Source organism: Syngnathus scovelli, chromosome 7, assembly GCF_024217435.2.
Source record: "Syngnathus scovelli strain Florida chromosome 7, RoL_Ssco_1.2, whole genome shotgun sequence".
Classification (NCBI taxonomy): Eukaryota; Metazoa; Chordata; class Actinopteri; order Syngnathiformes; family Syngnathidae; genus Syngnathus; species Syngnathus scovelli.
The window spans coordinates 6,465,965-6,489,962 of record NC_090853.1 but is presented as its reverse complement, the minus strand read 5'-3'; the positions used below and the strand labels follow the sequence as shown (position 1 = coordinate 6,489,962).

The window sequence follows — 23,998 nt, the reverse complement described above, 5'->3', positions numbered from 1 at the left end:
GAGTCTAAGTCTAAGTCTAAGTCTAATCGTTTATATACTGGTGTAAACTCCAGCTTTCCAGGTCATTGCTACTGGGGGTTGGTAACCAAGCCACTCTGTGACTGTGGGTGGTGCGTTTGCGCGCAACCTGTTGACAAGAGACGCCGACATCCTCTCACACAGCAGACGCGCGCTCAAATCGGGACCACATTGCGGAGTACTAGAGTTGCAAGAACTTTTACAGCCACGTCTCAAAACGGATTACCATTATATCATCATGTTCCTCATTTGATGGACCCAGATGCTTCACGGCAACCTGTTAAATCAGCTTCCTAACGGACAGAAAATATGTTCCCAGACATTTTCACTTTGTGTCTGATATTCAGCACCTTGCACGTCGGATCATCTTTGGAATTGCAACTCGGAATGTAAGTGGATTATTTACAGTATCCATTATCTGAAATTATTAAGAAAAAAATACTATAGCAACATAAAAAAACGTTTACGCACTTATGGAGCGATATAGATATATTTTTATGACACACGCACACATGCGCGCGCGCACACAATATAACTCAAGTATTTGACCGATCGAAAATCCGATTCTTTGATGACCACTAGAGTTCGCACTTACAAGTAACCATTGACAAATGCAGGTTTTTAATTGGTGGTTCTTGCATACCTTCCAACAGAATTATTATTATTATTATTATTATTAAGTCTCACCATTCGCCAACAGACGTCTATTAAAATAAATATAGAGTGTTGGGCAAGGTTAAATGAAACGCTTTAATGACAAGAAAAACTGAACACTTCCTCTAATCAACTTGAGGCTCTTTTGAATTGGAGCCAGATGGTTGGTAGAGGTGGACCTTGCTTGGTTAGATACTTGACAACCTCTAATAACTTGGAGCGCTGGTTGCTACTTACTGCAATGCACTTTTGTTATATGGTCTGCACATGTGTACGCAGTAACAATATAATCTTATATTGCAGAGATTATAATTTTGTTGAATGAATACATATTTACTAGTTTATTCTTATATACTTGGACATTTCATTTGGCAGAGTTTTGTATTGTTTGTAAAATCCAATCCAACCTAGATTAAAATTTTTCAAAATCAGCAAAGTAAATTTTCATGAGACTCATCTTCCAAAACGTTATCTTTTGTCAAACTAATTTAAATGGCATCAGCAGCACATCTGTTCATCTTTGTCTGCATTTCAGGCCCAATGTTTGCACCGACCAGGAGCTGTCCCTATTGGGGGGCCCTCAGCCTTGTGTTCAGGCTTTTACACGCATGGTGAAGGTATGGAGGCAGGGCTGCACAGACCACAGATGGTGTACAGGTTATGAGAGGAGGTGAGAGCCACTGCTTTCTCCAATACTGAACAATTCATCATGTTGACTATAACTATTATAACCTGGAAATCAATTCTGCTCACCACAGGACAACATACTACACAACATACAGACAAATGTACAGGACAGATATTCAAACAGTTTTGAAGTGCTGTCCTGGTTGGACTCAAAGGGATGGCGAAGCAGGCTGTCTACATAGTGGGTATTAGCATTTTAAAGTTTTCGCCGTGACCCCTAAAATATATCAATCATACAGCAGTTAACCATAACTTCTGTAATGTAAAATAAAAACAGTACTTACACAACACTTATAATTTTATGTCCCAATTTTAGGAATATGCAGTGCCAATATGTGTTTTAATGGAGGCCGATGCGCAGAGAGTGGAGATCATATATGTAACTGTCCTAAAGGCTTTAAAGGGACAAGATGCCAATATGGTAAGTTTTGACTCCCATTATAGCAAATATCAGTCTTAATGTATAACATTTCCACCTCGCCACCATTGGAGTTTACAATCTTTTCTTTTTACTGCTGTAGCTTGACAGTCCAGGAAATTCTTGTTTCACTAAAGTGCCAAATTTAGGTCTACTCTTTTGACTATGCAGTAATTAGAGCTTTGATTAGGAGTTTGCACAATGGGGTCTCTTGAACGTTAAAGCTGTTAGAAATTCTCTGGAAGTGGTGGTTTACTTTAATGGTTCAATTTCTGCTGAGTCTTGTTGTAATAAAAAAAACAACAGTGCTGTGCTTGCTTGGCAATTTAAACCATCACCTGAGCAAGAGCTTGTCTGGTCGCTGTTTTTAAACGGAAGACCTTGTTTACGGCAGCATGTCACAAGCATGTGTTGTATAGAGGCAGCTGTCTTCTGTGATTGTTTTGACTCATACTATTTGTTTATTGCACATTGGAGTGATAAATTGGGTTTGGATTTCTATGAGTTAGTTTTTCTCATAATCAAAAGTTCACGTTTTGGCTTTCTTTAGCAATAAAATGTTTTGGTTTACTTGCAATTACTCACTTAAGTTTTCTTTTTTCGTAATCAATACCTACGCAACACCAGCGGTGGTTTGTTTGATTGCCGTTACCGTATATTGCGTACAATCATAATCGAAAGTTACGACGAGCAGATTTTTATCTTGGATGTGTGACTTATACGAGTTTTTGTTAGAGTCACAAATAGCTAGGGTGTCTCCCATCGACTCACCTCTCACCCCAATTGCGGAGTTCATGTTTGAACAGGATTGATTTACAGTGCTACTAAATCAAACACACCTGCTTCTTATATGGAGGGTGTATGTACAGTGGATGCAAACCTGTTCTAGTGTTCCTTTCTGAAGCGAAAAAGTAAAAATAAGAACAATACACTAGCAAATCTATTTGAATTCTGTTTTGTTGGTAATATTGTGTAAAATAAATTCCACTCAATTATATATACTGTACTTTTTTCAGTATGACTGCTTCAGATCTAAACTTAAAATTCTATCCCTCTTGGAATGATTATTCTTTTATTTGGCTTTGACCATGTGATGATATTGATCCATTGAAGTTAATCCTTTGAGGTGTGATGCTAATGAAATAGTTGGGGGAAAAATATTGTGTTTAATGTTCAGTGCCAGACGTAATTTATTTTGTTTTTTATGTCTTTTTTTCCAATCGATTTTGCACGATAATTTGAGTTGGTGCCCAAATTAATGTTTGCACTAAAATTGAGGCCCGCTGTCACGCAAATGAGAGCATAAGATCACACATTTGTTTGTATGTGTCTCATCCGGAAATACATGGTCCAATATCCCAAGGACTTTTGGGCTCTTCTTTTATGTAAAGTGACAAGAAGCACATGGATTTGATCATGGCGAGACTCTTTTGCCTGTCTTCAAAACCTCTTCTAACCACTTCTTTGGCATCTACTTTATTAAACGTTTTGAAGTGGAAATGCATGATCTTAATCAATCAGGGCTTCTCATAAATATTTCCAGTGTCTCACTGCTTTTTTTGCTTTGAACTGGTTCTTGTTTTTTATCATCATTATTAAGTTTACTGTTGAAAAACAAACATACCACAGACACCTGCTGCTTGTTGCATATACATATTGGGAAATTATACCCAGCCAATGTTATATGGATTTATTAGCTGCCAGAATATTTGAGGCTGTTTTTGGTGCAGGAAGAGTAAAGATCCTTTGAGAAATTCTGAAGTTTAGAGAACAGGTTTTGCCAGCAAGACTTAATGATATTCACAGGGATCTGGAATCGGTTTGTCTGTAGAGAACATAAGAGCATTTAAGCAGCTGTGTGTTGTCCGTGTTACCGGATGGGAAACTTATCAGCCGTATTAATAAAGCAGTGACACAACAGCACTTTCCATTTGAGATTTAATTCCATGAATAAAACAATTAGTCTTGTTCTCTCACTTTTGTGTCTGTATCTTCTTTCACACTAACTTCCTGACACTTTTTTTTTTGCCTTTCAGGCAGAACTGGCCAAAACGGGATATTATCATGTTCATGTGCATACATGCACAGTCTAAAATGGTTTTATGTATTTTCGCTATCACGTTTGAACATGATTTATCTTTAATTCATTGCTTGTCGTTAAAGATTTATTTCATTCATCTATGTCATTGTATTGAAATCATTTTCACTATTTGGTGTTTTGGTCAGATATAAATGAATGTGAGGTAGACAAAGGAGGCTGTGATGGATACTGCTGCAATACAATTGGCAGCTACTACTGCAAGTGTCCCGAGGGCAGTGAGTTGGGGCCAGATGGCAAATCATGTCAAGGTAAGACCAACATGAGGATGCAGCCATTTTGCAACAACACCTTTGATATCAATGCCTGCTCATCCAAACTTTCATTAATTAAGTTCATTTATATACTTTCATAACGCTTTAGATTCTGCTTTCTCGCCGCTGGCAGTCCCGTTCCCTACCTTATGTTGCACTTGGAGTCTACGCTAACAGTTTATCGTGGCACTTGAAATAGATCCAACTGTACTCACATGTGAAGGCATTTTATGCCCTAGCAAACCTGCACCTTTGTTTGTTTCGTAAATGCACATTATTGTTCCTTATTTGCACTAATATTGTGCCATTATTGCACGACGGCCAAAAATCTGTCAGTGGGTCACTTAATCATATGCACAATCAAATACTTGAACTACACACGTGAATAATGATGTCTTTTGTTGACGAGTTTGTGCTCAAGTCAGAATCATAACTAATCTACTCTACGAAATTGTCAAAGTTTCATTTGTTATCATTATTGTAAATTTGTGTGTGTTAGACGTGAATGAATGTGCAGAGCTTAATGGAGGATGCCAGCAGACGTGCATCAACACACCAGGTTCTTACCATTGTGAGTGCGGGGAAGGATTCCGCACGCATACCGACGGTCGGACTTGCATTGGTAAGCAGTTAGAAGTTCAGCACTTTTCCTCACGAGCTTGTTTTGCTGCATTGGTGCACAGATTTAAAAAAAATGTTTAGGGAATGTCATTGAATTGCTTTAGTTTAACATTTATTATGCTGTAAAATGAAAACAAGTAATATAAACACTTAGCAATATACTGAGATTCTCGCTCCATCTTTCTGTCGTCTCTTTGCCCAAGAAAACAGTTTGAGTTTTGTGCCTGCTAAAGTCATCAGTGTGAAAATATTTTCTTCCTATAAAATCTCAAGCACAGAGGTGATATTTCATATTTGGTACACAGTAATTGGATGGAAATAATAGAAAGTCACTCGGACTGCCAGCAGTACCTGACTTACATTGTATTTTCAGCTTTCAAACCAAATGTTGTTTTATTTTGATTTATTTTTTTGAACCAGATTCACTGTGCTGAATCAATTGAGGATGGTGCCTCGCTCAAGAGCACCACAAATGTTTTTCTTGATACAAATTTTAATGCATTTTTTTTATGTCTCTTTTGCATTCAAGCCGTAAACTCTTGCTTGGTGCTGAATGGTGGTTGTGAGCACAAATGTCTTGACATGGGTAACAATCACTACAAATGTGAGTGTCGAAAGAACTACAAGCTCAAGACTGATGGAAGACACTGTGAATGTAAGTCATCAGTCACAATTTCCCCATTAGACCTTAAAAAAACAGTCCGTAAATCAACAAGATACCTTTGATATGATGAGCGTGTGTAGGTCACATCTTCTGTGTTTTTGTGTGGCAGTGAGGGACCCCTGCGAGGAGAAAAATGGAGGCTGCACACAGCTGTGCGTCTCAGTGGATGGCCATGTTCAATGCAGATGTCGACCTGGTTTTACTCTGGCTGAAGATGGCAAGAGCTGTGAAGGTACACAAAGGGTTTGCATGTTATGTTATGTTATGTTATGTTATGTTATGTTATGTTATGTTATGTTATGTTATGTTATGTTATGTTATGTTATGTTATGTTATGTTATGTTATGTTATACCTGCTTTGCGTGTTCCGTCTTCAACAGACATCGATGAGTGCAGTTCAGGCCATGACACATGCTCTCATGGATGCGTCAACATGCTAGGCTCCTTTCGATGCGTGTGTCATCCGGGCTTTGAGCTTGGTGCAGATGGAAAACGATGCTACCGTGAGTAACCATAACATCTTTCCTCCACTTGAGACCAATTATAGCAAAACCAGAACTGATGATACATTAGTCAACCGGTGGACAGTTGACTGAGCACACATTCCGAACGGTGATGGACATTCCGTATGCACTGCGTGAAGACTTTGCTTGCATGGACCAAACTAATTTGTCCACATTTGCTGATAATGTTGTGTCTTCTCCGTGATCATGTGCACTTGTACACTTCAGGCATAGAGATGGAGATTGTTAACAGCTGTGAGAAGAATAATGGAGGCTGCTCTCATCAATGTGAGCACACCACCAACGGGCCCCTTTGCTCCTGCCATCATGGCTACCAGCTAGACCACGACAGGAAGACCTGTGTAGGTAAGAACTTCTTTTAGCTTCATGGACCATCTACTTTACGCTGAATCTTACACCGCACTGCTACGTACCGACCTCAGATAGCGACGAGTGTGTCAACGGAGAATCCTGCTGCAGTCACTTCTGCAGAAACTATCCAGGCGGCTACGAATGCAGCTGTAGAGCCGGCCACACACAAAACCCAGATGGTTGCGGCTGCGACGGTAAGACTTCTGGATTGTTGGCGCGTTATCTCGTCTTTGTTATGCTTTTTGTTTTGTGGCACTGTGATGCTGCACTCAAATCCCCAAACAGGCTCAAGTAACAGAAGCTATTCCAGATACTGTTATAAACAACAGACATTTTTAGTTGCTAAGTATTAAACAATCTCATAAATGCCTTTGTGCGATCAATAGTACCAGGCAAGATCCCAATCATTATATTACAAACAAATAAAAACGAATAGCGCTGTCTCAGCCCAAAATACATTTTATAAACAGGTGACTGTCCTTTCTTGTTTGTTTTTTTCCCCCTCCATTATTCTATAAGACATCAACGAGTGTCAGGCAGAGACTTCCGGCTGCGACCATGGCTGTGTCAACACCCTGGGAACATACGAGTGTTTTTGCCAACAGGGTTTCCGCTTGGATCAAGATCAGCACACCTGCATCGGTCAGTAAACTTGACCTAATTTTATTTATTTATTAAAAAATACAATTTCCCATGAATTGAATGATTTCTACATCTATATGTGTCTACATCTATCACTCCTGATTTAAGTCAGGTTGTTAGTTTGTATAAAGTATAAAGCCAGCGATTCAATCTACATAAAATTCTATTGAGTCATATAAAATAACTTTTAAATACAATATTTAGTGACAACTACATAGTTAACATGGTGGTTTTGTGTCACCTTTGTTAGCTTTATATGGTAGAGAGCTGGAGGAAGATGATGAGGAGGAAGACGAAGAAGATGAAGAGCAGCTGGAAGCCTCAAGGTTTCCAGGCCTGTTCTTCCATAACGTTCCCCAGCTTCTCCATTACACAGCAGCACTGCATTCCCGTTATGGCAGTGACGATGATGATGATGGTCACTCTAGTGAACAGTTTCAAAGCCTCATGAAACACAGAGAAGAATTTAGATTGGACAGCCAAATCGGTACAACAAAAGCATGATTACTTACGCACCAATTTCTGACAATTGAAAAGTTTTTGCCAACTTTTTTTATTCGTCCCAGTGTGTCTAGAGAACTCTTTTGGGGAAGACTGCAGTTGGCAATGTGAGGATTGTGTAAATGGACACTGTGCTGAAAATAAAGACCGCTGTGAATGTTTACCAGGATGGGCTGGCGTTATCTGCAATGAGAGTAAGTTCAACAATTTATTATTACCGGCATGTCGAGTGTCTGTCACATCTGCTTTTTGCATCACACACTATTGGCACTACGCTCTTTAGTTTCCAGAATACTTTAAAAAGATTTGTTTTCATTTGCCGCTTATGTACAATACAAAAATGTTTGTTTGTTCCTACAAAATTAATTTCCAGTAAGGGATGTGCCACAAAATAATTTAAATAGATATTAGACATTGTAAATTTGAAACAATTTCTTAGTATTTATCAAATGATTGTGAATGATGTGATTCATATTAATAAAGACAGCCATTTAGAGTTTGGTGCTCTTTGGGGAATTCACGCAGAGCATCAACAAGAAAAATAATACACATTATTTTTGCAAGACTAACTATCCTTTATAATTTAACCGGTTATTTTTGGCCATGTATTTGTACACGTACACACAAACCCATCATTGTTCCCACCTCTTGGGATAATCCATCTGCTAGTTCTATTTGAGCAACCTATAGAAGTGTGGTCCAAAGCGCGATAGCCTTCTGTGCATCGATCCAAGGACATAAATCAAAACCCGTCGACTCTCCTGCGTAGGTTGGAAGCTTTTTTATGGACTACTGAACAAAAAAAGCACTGGGGGAATCAATCCTTGAGCTGCCTTCCAAGGCCAGGGCTCACAGCAGGCCTGCGTCCAAGGATGTTCATTGCTGACTTTAAAAGCAAGGGTCCACTCTTCTCATGCCTGGCTGTGTCAGGTCTGAACCTGAGTCCTGCTGGTTCTCATAAGGGAAAAGACACGTGGGATAAGTCTATTAGAATGTCACATTTGATAAAGAATATACACCTTGTGCTGCTTGGATGCTATGCACAAGTTCACGTGCATATAAGAAAATAAGATCTGAATACAAAATATTTTATAAAACCAAAGATGGTACTTACTTGAGCACAGATGTACTTTTCTTAAGACCCACATTATTCTCCAGCTTGTCCGCAGGGCACTTATGGTCCGGCTTGTAACAGTCTGTGCCAGTGTAAGAACGGAGGCACATGTGACCCTGTGACTGGGAGATGTTTGTGCCCCCCGGGGGTGCAAGGACTACTCTGCGAGGCTGGTTTGTATTTCTACACACACATTTGCACAAAATAATATTTTTTACATCAAATTTTGTTTTATTTTGTCATTGCAGGGTGTCCAAGGGGCTACTTTGGAAGTAATTGCATGAGAAAATGTAACTGTCCTAATAATGGACACTGCCATCGTTTATATGGAGCTTGCCTGTGTTCCCCGGGATTATATGGTCGACACTGCCACCTGTGTGAGTACAAAATTCATATTATAGTTCAAAATTTTTTTTTTTTTTTATTTTTATTTTTTTTAGTGCTCTCAGGAAGCAAATATCACGATACGTGTAAAGTCGTCTTTTAATTATACCATTGATACAAAATGTTGCAGCTACGACACATTTTTGCTCAAAGTGAAGAAAACGATTACAGTACTGTGTTAGTACATGTCTTAGTTAGATTCCTCATCAGTCATATTTAGTCGTTTCGAGGGAGGTAACAGGTGAGAGGGCAGCTCACGCGGGAGCCAATGGCCTTCCAGTTTTCCTTCAATAAGATGCACAGCCAACGCAAACTCCTCATTGTCCAACATGCCATCTGCATCAACGTCTGACAACCTCCAGATATGAGCAAGCACAGAATTTGGCAAAAGTGTTGTCGTCATCCATTCTTTGACTTTGGCTCCGCTAAGTTTGCCTTCATTTGGGCTGAGGTTGTAGAAGATCTCATCATACTTTGGTTTGTGTTTCTCCACGATCCACTCAATGGAGTCTTGTTCGCTGTCATCGCCATCTTGAAATTCCTTGAAGGGATGTCGCTTGTAATGGTCACGCCTGAACGTTCCCAGGAACTCACCATCTAAAACTCCAGCCAGGGGTTTATTTCGAAGTTCTTGTTGCTGAAGTAAGGGAACTAGGTTAGCAATGTCATTGTTTAGGAGTTTGTCCAGGGAAGCCATCAGACTTGGTTTCAGTTTCTTGAACTTTGAGAAGTTTTGACTCAGAAGCTGCTCCTGGAAAAGTAAAATTGTAAATGTTGAGTTACATCATATTTGGGGAAAAAAATAATGCATAAAGTTATGTGTACATTTGTTTTAACATTAATAAAGCTTAGAATCATAATTGGGTAAATTAGGGATTTCCCCCACCCAAAATATTTGAGAAAAAATGTTTAAATCAATTAGTTTAATTACTTTGGATTTGGATTTGAGAGTTCAAAATAACATTGTTGGGGTATAGAAGTTTGTTTTGATTCATATGTTATCGGCAAACTTTTTCTTCAGGAGCAAATATTCCAAATACATTTCATAGCTGACCGGCTTATGTCAAGGTCATGAATGGGACATTATTTTCTGGATCATAGCCATTCCAAAAGTGGTTGACCTCTCTTAAGCTCTTTTAACACAACATTTCAATGTGACCTGCATCTTGGTGCAGTCTGGGAAATCTCCCGCTGGAACTCTGTGTTGCTGCTGGATCTTAGTGAAAATGACTGGAAGTTGGTAGATCAGATTGTGCTTCTTGCTGTCTTTGCAAAAAAGAGTCGGCATCTCCTCCTTCAGATAGCCGATGATGTGTGCATGAGCCTGATAGACCGACAAAACAAATATTGAATCAAATAATATCAACACTGATAATGAGAATCATTAAAGGTGTTCTGCTCGCAGATATTTTACCCTCACGAGTCGTGCTCTCTTCACCAAGTCATTCAATTTTCTCACAGCGGCGTTGTGTGGGAGGTTTCTAATATCGGCTAACAGATCCTCCTCCTCCAAGTCGATCAGCTGGTAGTGGTCACACATCTGCCTTGGCTCCGACCAAAAGGATCCGACGTAAACTCGCAAAATTTCCGGAGTTTTGAACACTTTTCCCAATGACCACATGAGGGCGCCATATACTCTCATAAGCTGCTGCGAGTCCACCCTGTCAGCCTTGTTCAGAACCACACGTAACTTGTCCTCGTAGCCAAACAGAGCCTCAAAGGCCCGAGTGAGCTCATCCGAGAATTCGAGCTTGTGCGCGTCGAACAGCAGGATGATCCGATCCACACGCTCGGCAAACCAGCGTAGCACTGCCGGGAAGTCGTAACCTTCGGAGAAAGAACATGGGGTTTTGATTAACGTCTATGGTAATGGGGTCTGCCCCTTGTGCCTCAAGGAACAGTGAGAAGCATGTAACATATCCCAGAGGCCCTGCAAGCGATTCCAGTTACACCCACAGATGAATGTGTCAAAAAAAGTAAAGCAGAGGCTGCTCAGATACTTTCTACAATCCTCCTCCCAAGTCTGTCAAATTGTTCTCATCTGCTGTGGTCACGAATCAAATGAATTTTTATTAAGTATTGCATCATTCAAATTCTTCTCTTGCCTTAGGCATTCTTTTGTGCGGATGCTTAAGACGAAACTTGGTATCTTAACTCACCTCGACTAAGTTTTTTCCTCGCTGCGGTTAAGATGCCCGGTGTATCGATGATAGTGATACTCTCAAGGACCTGATTGGGCATCTGCACACACTGAAATCTGCATATAAATGATTATACATTTTTACAACTTAAATGCACGTTTCGTCAACTGTGAATGCTCAGAGATGTTGTTGCTAAGTGAGAATTCCAAAGATACCAAAGGGAAAATGCAGCATCAATGCATCAGACTTACATCAGTATTTATCGTTAGCACAATTTAACGTAGAGTCTATTGCCCTCCCTCCTCCATCACCTGTTTAGAAAAGTATTCCCAAAAGGGTCAAGGTTGCGAAATGGTTTTTTGGGATCCATGGTGAGGGCATTCCCTGGTATGATTCCTTCCGCCTCTCCATGCATGAGTGCTGTGAAGCAGTCCGTGGTTGGCTCCGGCCCCACTCGGCTCCCCAGAAAGTCTTGTTCGATTAGATATCTGCAAACAAATGTGCTTTTTACCTGGATACCGTTTAGTTGCATCAGAATATCATACCTGATAAAAGTTGTCTTTCCTGTTGAGTACTGACCCATCACCAACACCATCGGTTTGTTGTCAAAGTCCGCATCCTCGTAACTCGGAGAGTGGTAGTGATGGAAGGAGTAGTGCTTCTCTATCGGCAGCAGTCTTTTGTAGTAAAGATTCCTTAGCTCTTCTGTCACCATGTTGACACCCCCGATTGTTTTGGGATCGCCTCTCAGTCTCCAGCTCGACATTGTGAAGACTTTCTCTTTGGGTCGGTTATTAAAGTGGTTCACAGGACAAGCACGAAAGAGAATGATAGAAGAATGTGCTTGAGAAATATTGTCAGATTCTCACAGCTGCCTGCTCCATCCTGCAGCGCGACATTTGGAGGGTGGAGAGGGTGTAACCAGAGACTCCAGCTGCATCTCACACAAAGCCTCTGTCAAGCAGGACAAGGGTGGAGTGGAGCTTTTGCTGCTGCATTGGGACAGTCTTGGCAGAATGCATGTAAATGTAACAATGATTATGGAGGCTTCATTTCATATTTATCATTTTTTTAAACTTGCATCTGTCTTTGATTTTCACATCTTTTAATCAGTATCTGCAGAAAGTCAGCCTTGTCTCAATTCAAATGTGCAATCTTGCATTATTGCAGGATTCTAGGCCCGTCTTGTGTAAAGTACCTGAAAGTGATACTTGAGTGAAAGTGTACGTTTTTTAAAAGAAAATAATACTGGTAGAAATTAAAGTCGCCTTGTACAATATTATGGGTGTAAAAGTCTTTTACTATCTGACATCTGTTGAACATGAGTGTCAAAAAAACAAAAAAACTAAAACATATTAAGTAGTATTTAAAAAGAGATCGGATAACATTTTATTTTGTTATTTATTTATTTTATTTAGTTTACTAGGTTGGTATATTGAGTGAAATTAGGCTGGCTACCACATGATGATTGCATGTTCTGGCTTCAAGTTGGAAAAAGCAGCAGAGCGCAAGCAGGCCTCTTAAGTATTTTCTTTGGTGTGAAGAAAATGCGAAGCTATACAAACCACCCAAGGGCAAAATAAAATATCCAAGAAAACCATAATAACTATTTTATTGGGAAACACCATTGTGAGAAACTCTACCATGCGTGAAATCCTGCGAAGCAACATTTTACATTTTCTCATCTTCTACTCCTCAGCGTGTCCCAGATGGACGCACGGCCCTGGCTGTTCGAAGGAATGTGACTGTGTTCGAGAACATTCCACTGGCTGTGACCCCAAGATGGGGAGCTGTATCTGTAAGCCTGCATACCACGGCCTACAATGTGAGAAAGGTATAATCCCTTCACAGGAAATCTGTTCTCAGTGTAATTATTTTCTTAGGCCACAGCAGCAATATCTACTCCATGATGTCCACGTGGTTAATGTTCACAGGTCAACAGCCTGAATTCCAGCACATTATCCCCCTTTTCATTGTGAAGTGTCAAAAAGGTTACCCTTAGTATATTTTTGTGTGTTCCATCGTAGAATGTGAGCCAGGCTTCTTTGGCGCAGGTTGTGAGCAGCCATGTGACTGCCCAGGTAGAGGGTTGTGTGACCCCAAAACTGGGGAGTGCAGCCAGCAATGCCCTGCAGGCTTTTATGGGGAGACATGTCAGCTGGGTGAGACAACAAATTTCATCGTATTTTGGTAAATGCAACTAAACAGTGTGTCACAATTGCAAAACAGAGACATATTTGGTATATTTCTTATTTCTGCAGCATGTGAATCAGGTTATTGGGGTCAAGGATGCATCAATAAATGCCAATGCCAAAACGGCTCTCTGGGTTGCGACCCTCTCACTGGACGTTGCATATGTGGGCTCGGCTATACTGGACACAAATGTGAAGAAAGTAAGTTACACAAGGCGATCAATACAGTACAATGGGAATTTTAAGCAGCGACTGCTGCCCCCATGTGTTTTTGGTTAGTCATAACAGCTTTTCTGTAAGGGTCACTTATGAGTTTTTTGTTTTTATTTTCATATAGTATACATGAGTGTATTATTTTGCATATTTTATATTTTCTGCAAATCACAGTTACTGTGTGTGTGTGTGGAGGGTGTTTGTGTGTGTGTGTGTTATTGGATGTGATAATGTAAATACTTTTTACTCCAGCAGAGGACGCTGCAGATTTAGTTTTCTGGTTTCATGACTCAAATGAAAAAAAATGCATCTTCCACGTTGCCATTTTAAAACCCTACAAATTCCATAATGCGACATGTATTGTATCCTGGATTGTACATTATTATTTATTCTGTGTTTTTTTTTAATTAGTTATCCAGGCAGGTTGATGCCATTAGTCAAACTATCTTACCAATTGGGTCAAGTTGTTCAAATGATGTTCTGACTAAGATTTAATGTAAATGTAAGACAAAGCCTAAAGATTCATACTACCTCTTAAAATCATGGCCATGCCCCATTAGAGCAGCGCCTCTTGTCCCTAGTCATAACATTCAAATGATTCACGTCACTCTGATTATACCTTAACGGTGGAAACAGGCCTATCAGTCTGTCTAGGTTCTGCTTTCTGGAGGCCCTTTTCCCTCAAGCTGAGGTGTTCAGTTTCTCAGACTGCCGGGCCTCTCTCCCTTCAGGAGAAAAAGGCCTGTGCTGTGAGATGGACCAGATCTCATTGGGTATTTTCTTTCCGACAATCAAAATAGAAAGATACGGCCTTCCCTCGTGGGATATTTCAGTCCACACATGATTCAATAATGAGCGAAGAGTACATGGCTCAGAAAGCTTGCTACAATGGCAGAATATTTTTTTGAAGTCCAATTCAAAGTGATTGTGGTGAATAGAAATATTTTTCCACTGTCATGTTGGCTTGTTATTTTTGTTATCTTCTTTCAGTCTACCAACCTTAAATGACACCAGCGACTTCTATTCTGTTCTCTATCATTCAATTTCTGCGGCCTCCTCTTCCCGACTGTGTGGTCCTTTGTGGATCTGCTTTATGGGCTGACAGCACCCTTTCTTACACAAGCAGGAATCTGGAAATAATCCTCTTGTCTTAAAGAGCTCATTTATTCCTGCGTTGGAGTCTTTTAGTGATGACCGTGTGTGCGGTAGTCGTTGTGGACCAGTTCCTCTGTGCCTACCTATAAACTTTGGGAGAGGAAGTGGGACGGTTCGAAACTAACAAGTACCAGCAGACTGCACAGGCTTCTGTCATTAATATGAAAATTAGTCACCTTCTTTTGGTAAAAATAAATCATAAACCAGACCACATTCACATACTGTGTACATCAATGGACCCTATAGATCTGGTTTAGCTTATGTAGGAACTTGGGCAACAAAGGTAGTTAAGTAACAGTAACCACCGGACAAGTACTTTTGAAAGTGTTTCCGTAGAGGTCATTAATGGTGACAGCATCTTCAGTGGCCCAGTTTTAATGACATCACAGCCGATGCAGGTAAAGACGTCATGCTGTCAGCGTGGGAACACAATGACGGGCATGTGTACTTCACGCAAATTGAGTCCGTGGGTTTAAAGTAGGAGTGAACAGCATCAGAGGAGTTGGCGGAAATGATGTAAAAAGTAAAGGGAACACCCTAAGTTTATGAAACCGCCAACATATTTGGTGCGCCCCAATTTGTGGCTTCCTTTGGTTACATGGGCCACTGCTTCCCTTATGGATAGAAGAGGTGGTCTATGAGATAATTGCTTCGGATTCTTTCCAAAACATGCTCATGGTCCATATATATATATATATATTATATATATATATAGTATCTATACACACACATATACATATACACACACATAACAATATTGTCATGCATTTGCACCTTTATCCACACCAAGCCAAATTGAATCAATTCTGCTGAAGTCGATTTTTTTTTTTTTCCAGCTCATATACGTATTTACCAAACATTGTTTTGTGGACCAACTAACCTCTTGAACAATCTCTTTTGGTTTGACAATGAGAACCAGATGCTTCCACTAAACTACAGACTGTCGTGTAGGTGTAAGTGGGCGCAACAACCTGGTTCTGTTTAGTTGTGCATTGACGGTGCCTGCGGACTCAGCAGGTGCTCGAATTATGGCTTCTCTTGCACCAAAAAAAGGGAATGGCCTCTGAGCTGCTGCTAACTTTGATGTGTCCCAGATTCACCACACATTCGCGACGTGAACTCACTTAATGAACGCAGACGCTCGATTAAATTAACATTGCTGTTTGATTCTGACATTGGCCGTAAGACAGTAGCAAAAGAGACAAGAGGACTGACAAATTTAAGAAAACTTCCTTTTTTGTGGGGTTGGCATTTTGAGCTGTTTAGATGTTTAAATTTGACCCACGGTGTGCCCAGGCGGGTTTTATGGTCTTGACTGTGGCCAGATGTGTGAGTGCAGAAATGGTACCCGCTACCACCACATCACAGGAGCCTGCCAACGCATGGCTGGCGAGGCAAGACCTCATTGCATTCTGGGTAATGTAAGCCACATCATTAAAATGGGGTGTGAGGGAGGTCCTCACTTCTGAACATCCTCTCTTTAAACACAATTATACCGAAAATGAGGCATTAGCAATAACATTTTTGGAAGAGAGTTAAGTTTAGAGAAAAGAGCCAACACACCCCAGAGTCTATGTCTGTTCTGACAAGTACAGTGATGAACATGAGAAATGTGTAAAGACTTATTTTTGTTTTATTATTACTTCTGATTCGCTTTCTTTTTTCACTCAATTATTTGTCAGTATTTTTTTCATAAAAACTTCAGTTTTGTGGTCTCACACTGGAAATATATATACCGTATTTTCTGCACTATAAAGCGCACCGGATTATAAGGCGCACCTTCAATGAATGGCCCATTGAACTTTGTTCATATATAAGGCGCACCGGATTATAAAGCGCATAGAAAAAATTACTTCAACGTTGCTCAAACGTTAATGCAATCACAATATAGTAACACTCAAAATAGTGAAAACAATAACAATATATCAATAACTCAACGTTGCTCCAACGTTAATATCACACAACACAAAATAAACACGTAAAGCTTACTTTAATAAGTTAGTTCTCATCCACAAATCCATATCGGCCCATATATAAGGCGCACCGGATTATAAGGCGCACTGTCGGCTTTTGAGAAAATTGGAGGTTTTTAAGTGCGCCTTATAGTGTGGAAAATACGGTATCTAGAAAAATGAATTTTTAGAAAATTCTCATAAGATATCACACAACAAATAAAAATATCATAATTAATAATAAGCATCCACAATTTCTTATAGGATGACTAATGTGTCTATTATACAAATAATATTACTTTAACAGCGTTTTTCATTTTCATCTTATTGTAGTTATTTGTATGCTCATGCATCACCCATGATTGTAAACTTCTTTTTTCTGTTGCAACAACTTGTGCAATAGGCACAAAAGAAACTTAAAAAAACAATTTGCATTTGATTTCTAATGAGTGTGACTGTTTTGTCTTGACGCTCGTACCAATGAACTCCACCAAACACTCAGAGTTACCCTACTTTATGAAACATTTCATCATGTCGTCCATACCATTAGCGTACCAGCCCGCCCCCAACACCAACTCAGCTTCTTTCCTCTCCTCACACACTCCCCAGACATCTGATAAATGTTACACACCAGTTGCCAAGTAAAACACAAGGCATTGTTTTTGTCTCCTCGGCAGCGGATAAGGGCTTTTGGAAGGCAGACATGCATAATGACAGCTCCGTAATTGGCTCTTTAGTCTGGGGGCCTTTCTTATCTGTTCCCCACGCTGCCCGCTGCTGCCTGACTGAGTGCGGCGATCTCACCCGCAAACATGTTCGGTTCACAGATTCATGCACTATGACTGATGGTCGCAGGATTGTATTCATTCTCGGGTACAAGTACAAGAAAGGGTGTGTGAAAAAATGTGACCAAGCGGTATCTGGGTTTAGCACTGGAGAATGTTGATGAGTATTGTGACCAGTTGATATTGAAAGTCACACAGGAGAAAGAGACTTTGTGACTATACACACCATATTTGGTCAATGTTATGCGAGTACACTATGGATGTTTTGTAATCTCATTCTCTCAAAACAAATACAAAGTGCTCCCGTTGAATAATGGCACAACTTTTGCATTCAAACTCAATGAGATAAGCTTGTTAAAATGATTTATTTTCCCAGTGCCCACTATTAAAAGGCAGGGTTGTTGAGGTTATTTTATTAATTTTTTTGGGAAACAGTATCATTTGTTATATGTGCATCCGCATGGCACGTTTCCAAAATGCAACATGCAGCTCATTCTGCAATTGATACTTTTTAACTCCTGTTTCAACTCACTGATGTAGTTTTACTGAATATGATGTATAAAAAGTCTACACACCCCTGTTCAAATGCCAAGATGGGGAAGTAGTCAAACACTTTTGTAATCATGGCTAAATATGGCAAAACCTTTTTTTTTTTAATCTAAATTTGCACAGGGGGGTGTACACTTTTTATATTCACTGAATTTTGTTTTATTCATTTAATACAATAATGTTTCTCTTGGGTTTTCACTACATGATGACATATATATTTTTTCTATTGTTAGCTTGTCCAGCTGGCACGTTTGGGAACAACTGTAGTCAACTATGCCAGTGTTCAGGAGCCCATGAGCAATGCCATCCAGTTACAGGAAGTTGTATTTGTTTACCTGGTTACTATGGGACAAGTTGTGAGTTACGTGAGTACACTTTTAAGACCACTTTATTTATGCTTATATATTAAAAACAAATTGTCACCACTTGATATATTGAACTATATTTTTTTGGGTCTTATCACAACAGGATGTCGCTTAGGCACTTATGGACCAAACTGCAAGTCTCGATGCAGCTGTGTCAATGGTGGCCGATGTGACTTCAGAATGGGGACTTGCCACTGCCCTGCAGGCTTCATCGGAGCGGATTGCAGCTCACGTATGTTATATCCGTAACGCCAGCCATTGCTTGGACATATGATATTAATGAATCAATTGAGAAAATAACTAATTCCTCATTTTGTCCTTGCAGGCTGCCCAAGTGGGTACTATGGCAAAGACTGTGCCAAACTGTGTACTTGTGGGGAAGGTGGTCAGTGTCACCCAACAAATGGAAGATGCATTTGTGCAGCTGGGAGAATGGGACCATCCTGTCAAGGTACTGAACGGCATCACAAATTCAAATATATTTGAAAAATAAATCATTGTAGAAGTGATATATAAATGTGTTGAGGCTGAGAGCTAAATCTTACAAAATAATTCTAAATGGACTTTTGTCAGGCCTTCATCTTTTTAGTAAACAAACTATTGAAGTAACACATTCGAGTGTTGGGCCTCTAATGACTACAGACTTGTTTTCCTGGGAAACTGAAGCTAATCTGTTTTATCAGCATTTGAGCAATTGTAAACGGGGTTTTCCAGCCCAGGATGCACTCTGTCCATACTCAGTTATCCTCTTGCACATGGCTATTCAGCAACTCTTAAATGTCTCTTGTTGAATGTTTACAGAGACCTATAAGTAGCTCGTTTTCTGTGTTCCATGTCACTGGATCTGGCAAGGAAGCAAATAAATACACATGGAAAATCAAAGACATCTTCCTTGTTGTTTTCCTAAGCTAAATTACCCAGAGAAACATGATTATTCTTTATATCGGTGCCAAATTGGACTATTTTGCCTCTTTTTTAATGAGCTGTTGATTAAATAAACAAAGGGTTTGTCTCTGAGTGCTTGCAGGAGGGATTCATGTTGTTCTCTGATGTATTCTGATTGCTGTTGCAATGTCCTTTGCAATATTTCTGCAGTCTGTCCTAGGGGGCGCTATGGCGTGCAGTGCCGACACACATGCAAGTGTCAAAATGGTGGTCAGTGTGATCCTAAAGATGGTAAATGCATATGTGGCCTTGGCTGGACTGGACCGGACTGTGATGCAGGTTAGTGCTAAATTTGATGCAAACATTTGGATGAATGCCGTTTTTATGTTTTATCATCCGTTACGTTTGTAGTCTGTGCACAAGGAAAATATGGTGAGAATTGTTCTCAAGACTGCTCATGCCTAAATGGCGGGACTTGTGATCGCTTCACTGGCACCTGCAACTGTACAACTGGGTACTACGGCCACTCCTGTCAACATAGTAAGCAACCCCTTTTTTTTCTACTATCAGCATAACGATGAAATTATTTTATTTGCTAAACCCTGAAGAAATATTTTTGGAAAATTTGTATATCTTGTATTTCTAGGATGCCCAATTGGATATTTTGGCGTTAACTGTGCCCGTACATGTGACTGTAACGCTGAGCAAACCTGCGATCACGTGACAGGCGAATGTGTGTGTCCCCCAGGCTACTTTGGGCCACAGTGCCAAAGCCGTGAGTACTTGTTTGAATGTCAAAACATTTCAAAATTATTTTTTTATTGACTTATATGTAGTATATTAATAAAAAGGAAAAAGTATCTCCAGGTTTTAAATAGAGTGGCTTCCAAAGTCAAACAATCATAATTTGGATATTCACAAAATAATTTTTTTTTGCACTTCAAAACCTTAATCAATATTAGGCTCTAATTTAAAATGTTAAAAAAGTATTCATCTGAATTATTTTTTTTGTTTGCTGTGAGGAAATACCACAGGGTTGTTCTTTCAAGAGAGACAGTCAGGCCCGGAGGAAGGTGAGGTGGGAGAGCAGACGGACTGGTTATTTGATGACAGACATGTGTTTCCCTACCGCTTAATGCATTCCTCCTCCATCTTTGTGCCCTCCTGCCTGTTTGCTAGGATCTCACACGCAGTGTGAGCGTTTAAATGGCCACTTCAGTCACAGCGGGAGGGACTACCAGCTTAGAAACATTGCTGGGCCAACCTGTGTGTTTGTGTTTGAGTAATAAAATGAGTAATTGTAATCCCTCAAGAAAAAAAAAAAAAAAGCTTTCTCATGATTGGACATTTGTGGTTACTGCTGCTGCTACTGCACTATATTTATCAGCTCCGATTTTGTATGTGTTTGAGGTGAATTTTGCAAAATAAATTGATAGAATTTTATATGTATTATTTTAATAGCGTAATATATATATTTTTTATTTTCCAGGATGTGAAGGTGGCAAGTTTGGCCATAAGTGTGAAAGATTATGTGACTGTTCCGGTGACTCATGTGAGCCATCCACTGGACATTGCCTCTGTTCTCCAGGACGGACTGGACAGAGCTGTGAAAAAGGTTGGTGGATTGATAGTGGACATTCCCAGAATCTCCTTTCTTCTTACATGTGTCCTCCATCTTTTTTATCCTCTGTCTCAGACTGTAGTGGGGACCGATTTGGCCCAGACTGCTTTCTCTCTTGTCAGTGTTCTCATGGGGCTCGCTGTGATGGGGTGACTGGACGTTGTCAGTGCCCGCTCACCTGGCTGGGCCCCACTTGTGGTGAAGGTAGCACACACACATACACACACACCATCACGCTGTCTCTTTCAATAGCTGCTTGTTTAGCTTGACAGTTATTTTAATATGCACCCAGCATGGAGTCAGACTTGAGTCTGTCTTTATTTTACATCCTCAAAGAACATTTGCTTTTGATTTTCGATTTGTGCTGATTTCTTATTTCCCTTTTAGCGCTGCTTCACCCAACACGAGGGCAGTGGAACTTTTTGATGCCTCAGAGAAAAAGAAGAATGGGCAGTAAAACTGTTTGAACATTAAAACATGACTTGGCTCTTGGAAGCTTCACACAGGTCATTTTAGTAAAGATGATCATTTTTCAGAAAGTGGTGTGCCAACACTAAGCCTGGAGCTCAAGACAATCAACCAATAAACTTGACCCATGAGCCGGCCTCAGAGTACCGCAAACTGTTCCCTTTAAAGGACTGTTTATCTAGATAAGCCATTATAAGGGGAATAGCTTCATGTATGCTTAATCAAAGTGTAAAGAAATTGAATGAATACATTTTAAAACCCTGTGATTGATTGACCATCTGTCCTCCTTTCACCCAATCAGCTGTGATTGGCTCCTCGCAACTCTGTGCATGATGTATTCATTCCAGCATGTATAGTATTTATGGAATCGGTATTTAGTCAAAGTCTGCAGTTGAGATGAACAAATTTGGAGAAAATAGAAGAAATTAATTGCCTTGTTAAAGGAAAGTTTTTCATGCTGAGGTGTTTATTTGACTTGTTTTGTATGTAATATTTGTTCATACATCACTATTGCATTATGCTTTTGTGTTTTAAAAAAATAATTTGCCTTTATTTAATGGATTATCTTTTCCCTCACTTTTAAAAACACTCACTATTTAGGATATCGTATTTAATATGTTTAAATTGGCTTTCCTTGGCGTAAATATATGGTAGATCAAAAAACTGCCATGTGTGCCAACTAATAGCAACTGGTAAAAAAAAATAGTATTGTAAATGATAACATTGACTGGTGTAAATATTTGTTCCAAACCACCTGCAGCATTAATATTGAAAAAATATTTTAACAAGAAATTGCATTTGTGTCACTTTGTTCTGTTTTCTCTGCCTGCTAGTTTGTCCCATGTTGATGGTGCTATATTGTGTCAGAATATATTCGTCTTCCTATTGTGTTATATGTCTTGAAAGTCTCATTGACTTGTTGATCAATGTACCAAATAAAAACATAAAAATAAAATGTGAACACCTGTTTTGAGTTATCTATCAATCTTCTGCACCGGAACGCAGCGTTGCGTGGATTTGCGAGAAAAAAGAAAGATACGACATTTTTCAAGCGCACTGGAGCGTTCCCTTTGCTATCGACTAAAGGTGGTTGCGGTCTGGCAGAGGCAGGCAGGTGCCTGGGCCGAATGTGCACGCATCCCCGCATCCCCGGGGTGACTGATGGGGGAGCAACCCGGCAGTGGCGGATGGAAATCACCACACATCCTCCCTCTAGTGTTGCTGATGGATGGACGGGGGGCTGCTCCATCTCAGCCTGTGTTGTGACAGGCGGCAGATGTACTCCAATAATGTTTATCGGCGAGGCCTTCATCTTCGGATGACACGCACCTGTTTCCAGTCAAACAGGCCCAGAAAGGCCATCTATCCTACAAACTCTGGGTGGCCACTGTATCACTATAATAGTCCTCCGTATTGTATGACTATTCAAAGTGAGCTTAAAAAAAAAAAAAAAAGTATACTGTACAGTTGTGTGGACAAGTGAAAAATAGGTTTTAAAATAGATTCTTAGCAAGATTTTAAGATATTTCACAAAAATACACCATCTACAATTTAGAATGATAGACATTTTATCCAAAATAGTGTATCATGTAATTTTTAGGACTGCAATATAAGTTGGACAATTGACAAAATTAAATATATACTTGTGATTTTTTTATTTATTATTATTTTTTTTTATCTGTGACCTATCATTCATTTTTTTTTGCCCCTAATGTAGCTAATTCTAAATTTCCACTTTGCTGTTTTATGTTGTTCAAAATTAAAAGGTCCAACAACAAAGCTTGTAATGTTCTCTGACTTTTCAGAGTAGTGTACCTACATCATCTAACACAATGGTCTTCATAGAAATTATGTGCAAAAATGGAAAAGATTTCACTTTAAAACTACATATTAAAACTACCAAGTAAGGTAACTATGCTAGAGGGGATTTGTAATTGGTTTAGTATCGTAAGCAGTCTGCCTTTGGGAGGAGGAGACAGAAATAAACGGGCAGGAAACAGATGAAATAGCCCATAAAAGGTAAGATCAAACCATGGGTACTTTTTTGGTTGTAATTAGGCATACACCACTTTTTGCAAGGAGATTCTATCACGTTTACAGCCTTTGCCTCACGTCCCAGAGATCATTTCGAACCTCTGCGTTGAACCAGATAGTCCCAAAAGGCCAGAATGTTTAAACTCTAGCTGACAGACCTGACGGCCAAGATAAAAGAGTTGAGGGTGATCATGCACCATTTGTTTGGTTGTGGCCAAGAAAAACAAGTGTTTAAAAAAAAAAACATGATAAAATGTCAAGCTGGCAAATAAACTGTCTATCACAGTCTCCCACACTCAGAGATTACATAATGGTGTATGTGATGTGGGCGACGTGCTACATTTTGCAAAAATACTTTTATATTTCTTTATTCTTTTGCGACTCTTTGTTCTGTGACAGGCAAGTTTTTGTTTGCTGTTTGTGACTGTTGTGGTTTCTGTCCTTTCAAAACATAAATAAATGAAAAATAGCACTCTTAAGTTCTGGCAACCAATTCAGGGTGTATCCTGCATACAGCTGGGATAAGCTCCAGCACTCCCAAAAACTGGATAAAGAGGTTTGGAAAACGGATGGATGGATATTTTCTTATTTTTACTTTCCATCACGAAAAGACAAGGAGACGATAAGATAATAATGTATCTACACACGGCATTACGCAATATTTGCCATATTCATCACACAAATCCACCTTTGCCAACAAGTGCCCTC

At 39.7% G+C, this 23,998-nt stretch overlaps 2 protein-coding genes across 2 annotated transcripts; one reads left to right on the top strand and one right to left on the bottom strand.

The window, feature by feature from the left end:
- Positions 1-150: 150 nt before the first annotated feature.
- Positions 151-22,217, top strand: egfem1 (EGF-like and EMI domain containing 1). Its single transcript, XM_049725963.2, has 28 exons — positions 151-407; positions 1,208-1,342; positions 1,431-1,540; positions 1,676-1,780; positions 4,004-4,126; positions 4,629-4,751; positions 5,280-5,405; positions 5,524-5,646; positions 5,795-5,917; positions 6,146-6,283; positions 6,361-6,483; positions 6,809-6,931; positions 7,182-7,418; positions 7,498-7,626; positions 8,591-8,719; positions 8,795-8,923; positions 12,771-12,905; positions 13,099-13,233; positions 13,333-13,464; positions 18,151-18,282; positions 18,386-18,514; positions 18,608-18,733; positions 19,378-19,506; positions 19,579-19,707; positions 19,814-19,942; positions 20,657-20,782; positions 20,864-20,992; positions 21,176-22,217. Exons 1-28 carry the CDS (start codon positions 328-330, stop codon positions 21,253-21,255), a joined length of 3,567 nt encoding a protein of 1,188 aa, XP_049581920.1. The 5' UTR covers positions 151-327; the 3' UTR covers positions 21,256-22,217.
- Positions 9,012-12,025, bottom strand: LOC125972337 (EH domain-containing protein 2-like). Its single transcript, XM_049725964.2, has 6 exons — positions 11,617-12,025; positions 11,383-11,559; positions 11,090-11,187; positions 10,345-10,757; positions 10,090-10,254; positions 9,012-9,681 (listed from the first exon to the last, which is right to left on the bottom strand). Exons 1-6 carry the CDS (start codon positions 11,835-11,837, stop codon positions 9,121-9,123), a joined length of 1,635 nt encoding a protein of 544 aa, XP_049581921.1. The 5' UTR covers positions 11,838-12,025; the 3' UTR covers positions 9,012-9,120.
- Positions 22,218-23,998: the final 1,781 nt, after the last annotated feature.

What these genes read in the sequence shown, in the direction of transcription:
- egfem1 (XM_049725963.2), top strand. Translation starts at nt 328, where the DNA reads ATGTTCCCAGACATTTTCACTTTGTGTCTGATATTCAGCACCTTGCAC. An exon ending in TGATGGAAGACACTGTGAAT is followed by an intron (nt 5,406 to 5,523) that starts GTAAGTCATCAG and finishes TTTGTGTGGCAG; the next exon opens with TGAGGGACCCCTGCGAGGAG. An exon ending in AGATGGAAAACGATGCTACC is followed by an intron (nt 5,918 to 6,145) that starts GTGAGTAACCAT and finishes TGTACACTTCAG; the next exon opens with GCATAGAGATGGAGATTGTT.
- LOC125972337 (XM_049725964.2), bottom strand. Translation starts at nt 11,837, where the DNA reads ATGTCGAGCTGGAGACTGAGAGGCGATCCCAAAACAATCGGGGGTGTC. An exon ending in GGAAAGACAACTTTTATCAG is followed by an intron (nt 11,560 to 11,616) that starts GTATGATATTCT and finishes ATTTGTTTGCAG; the next exon opens with ATATCTAATCGAACAAGACT. An exon ending in GAGGAAAAAACTTAGTCGAG is followed by an intron (nt 10,758 to 11,089) that starts GTGAGTTAAGAT and finishes CTTTCTCCGAAG; the next exon opens with GTTACGACTTCCCGGCAGTG.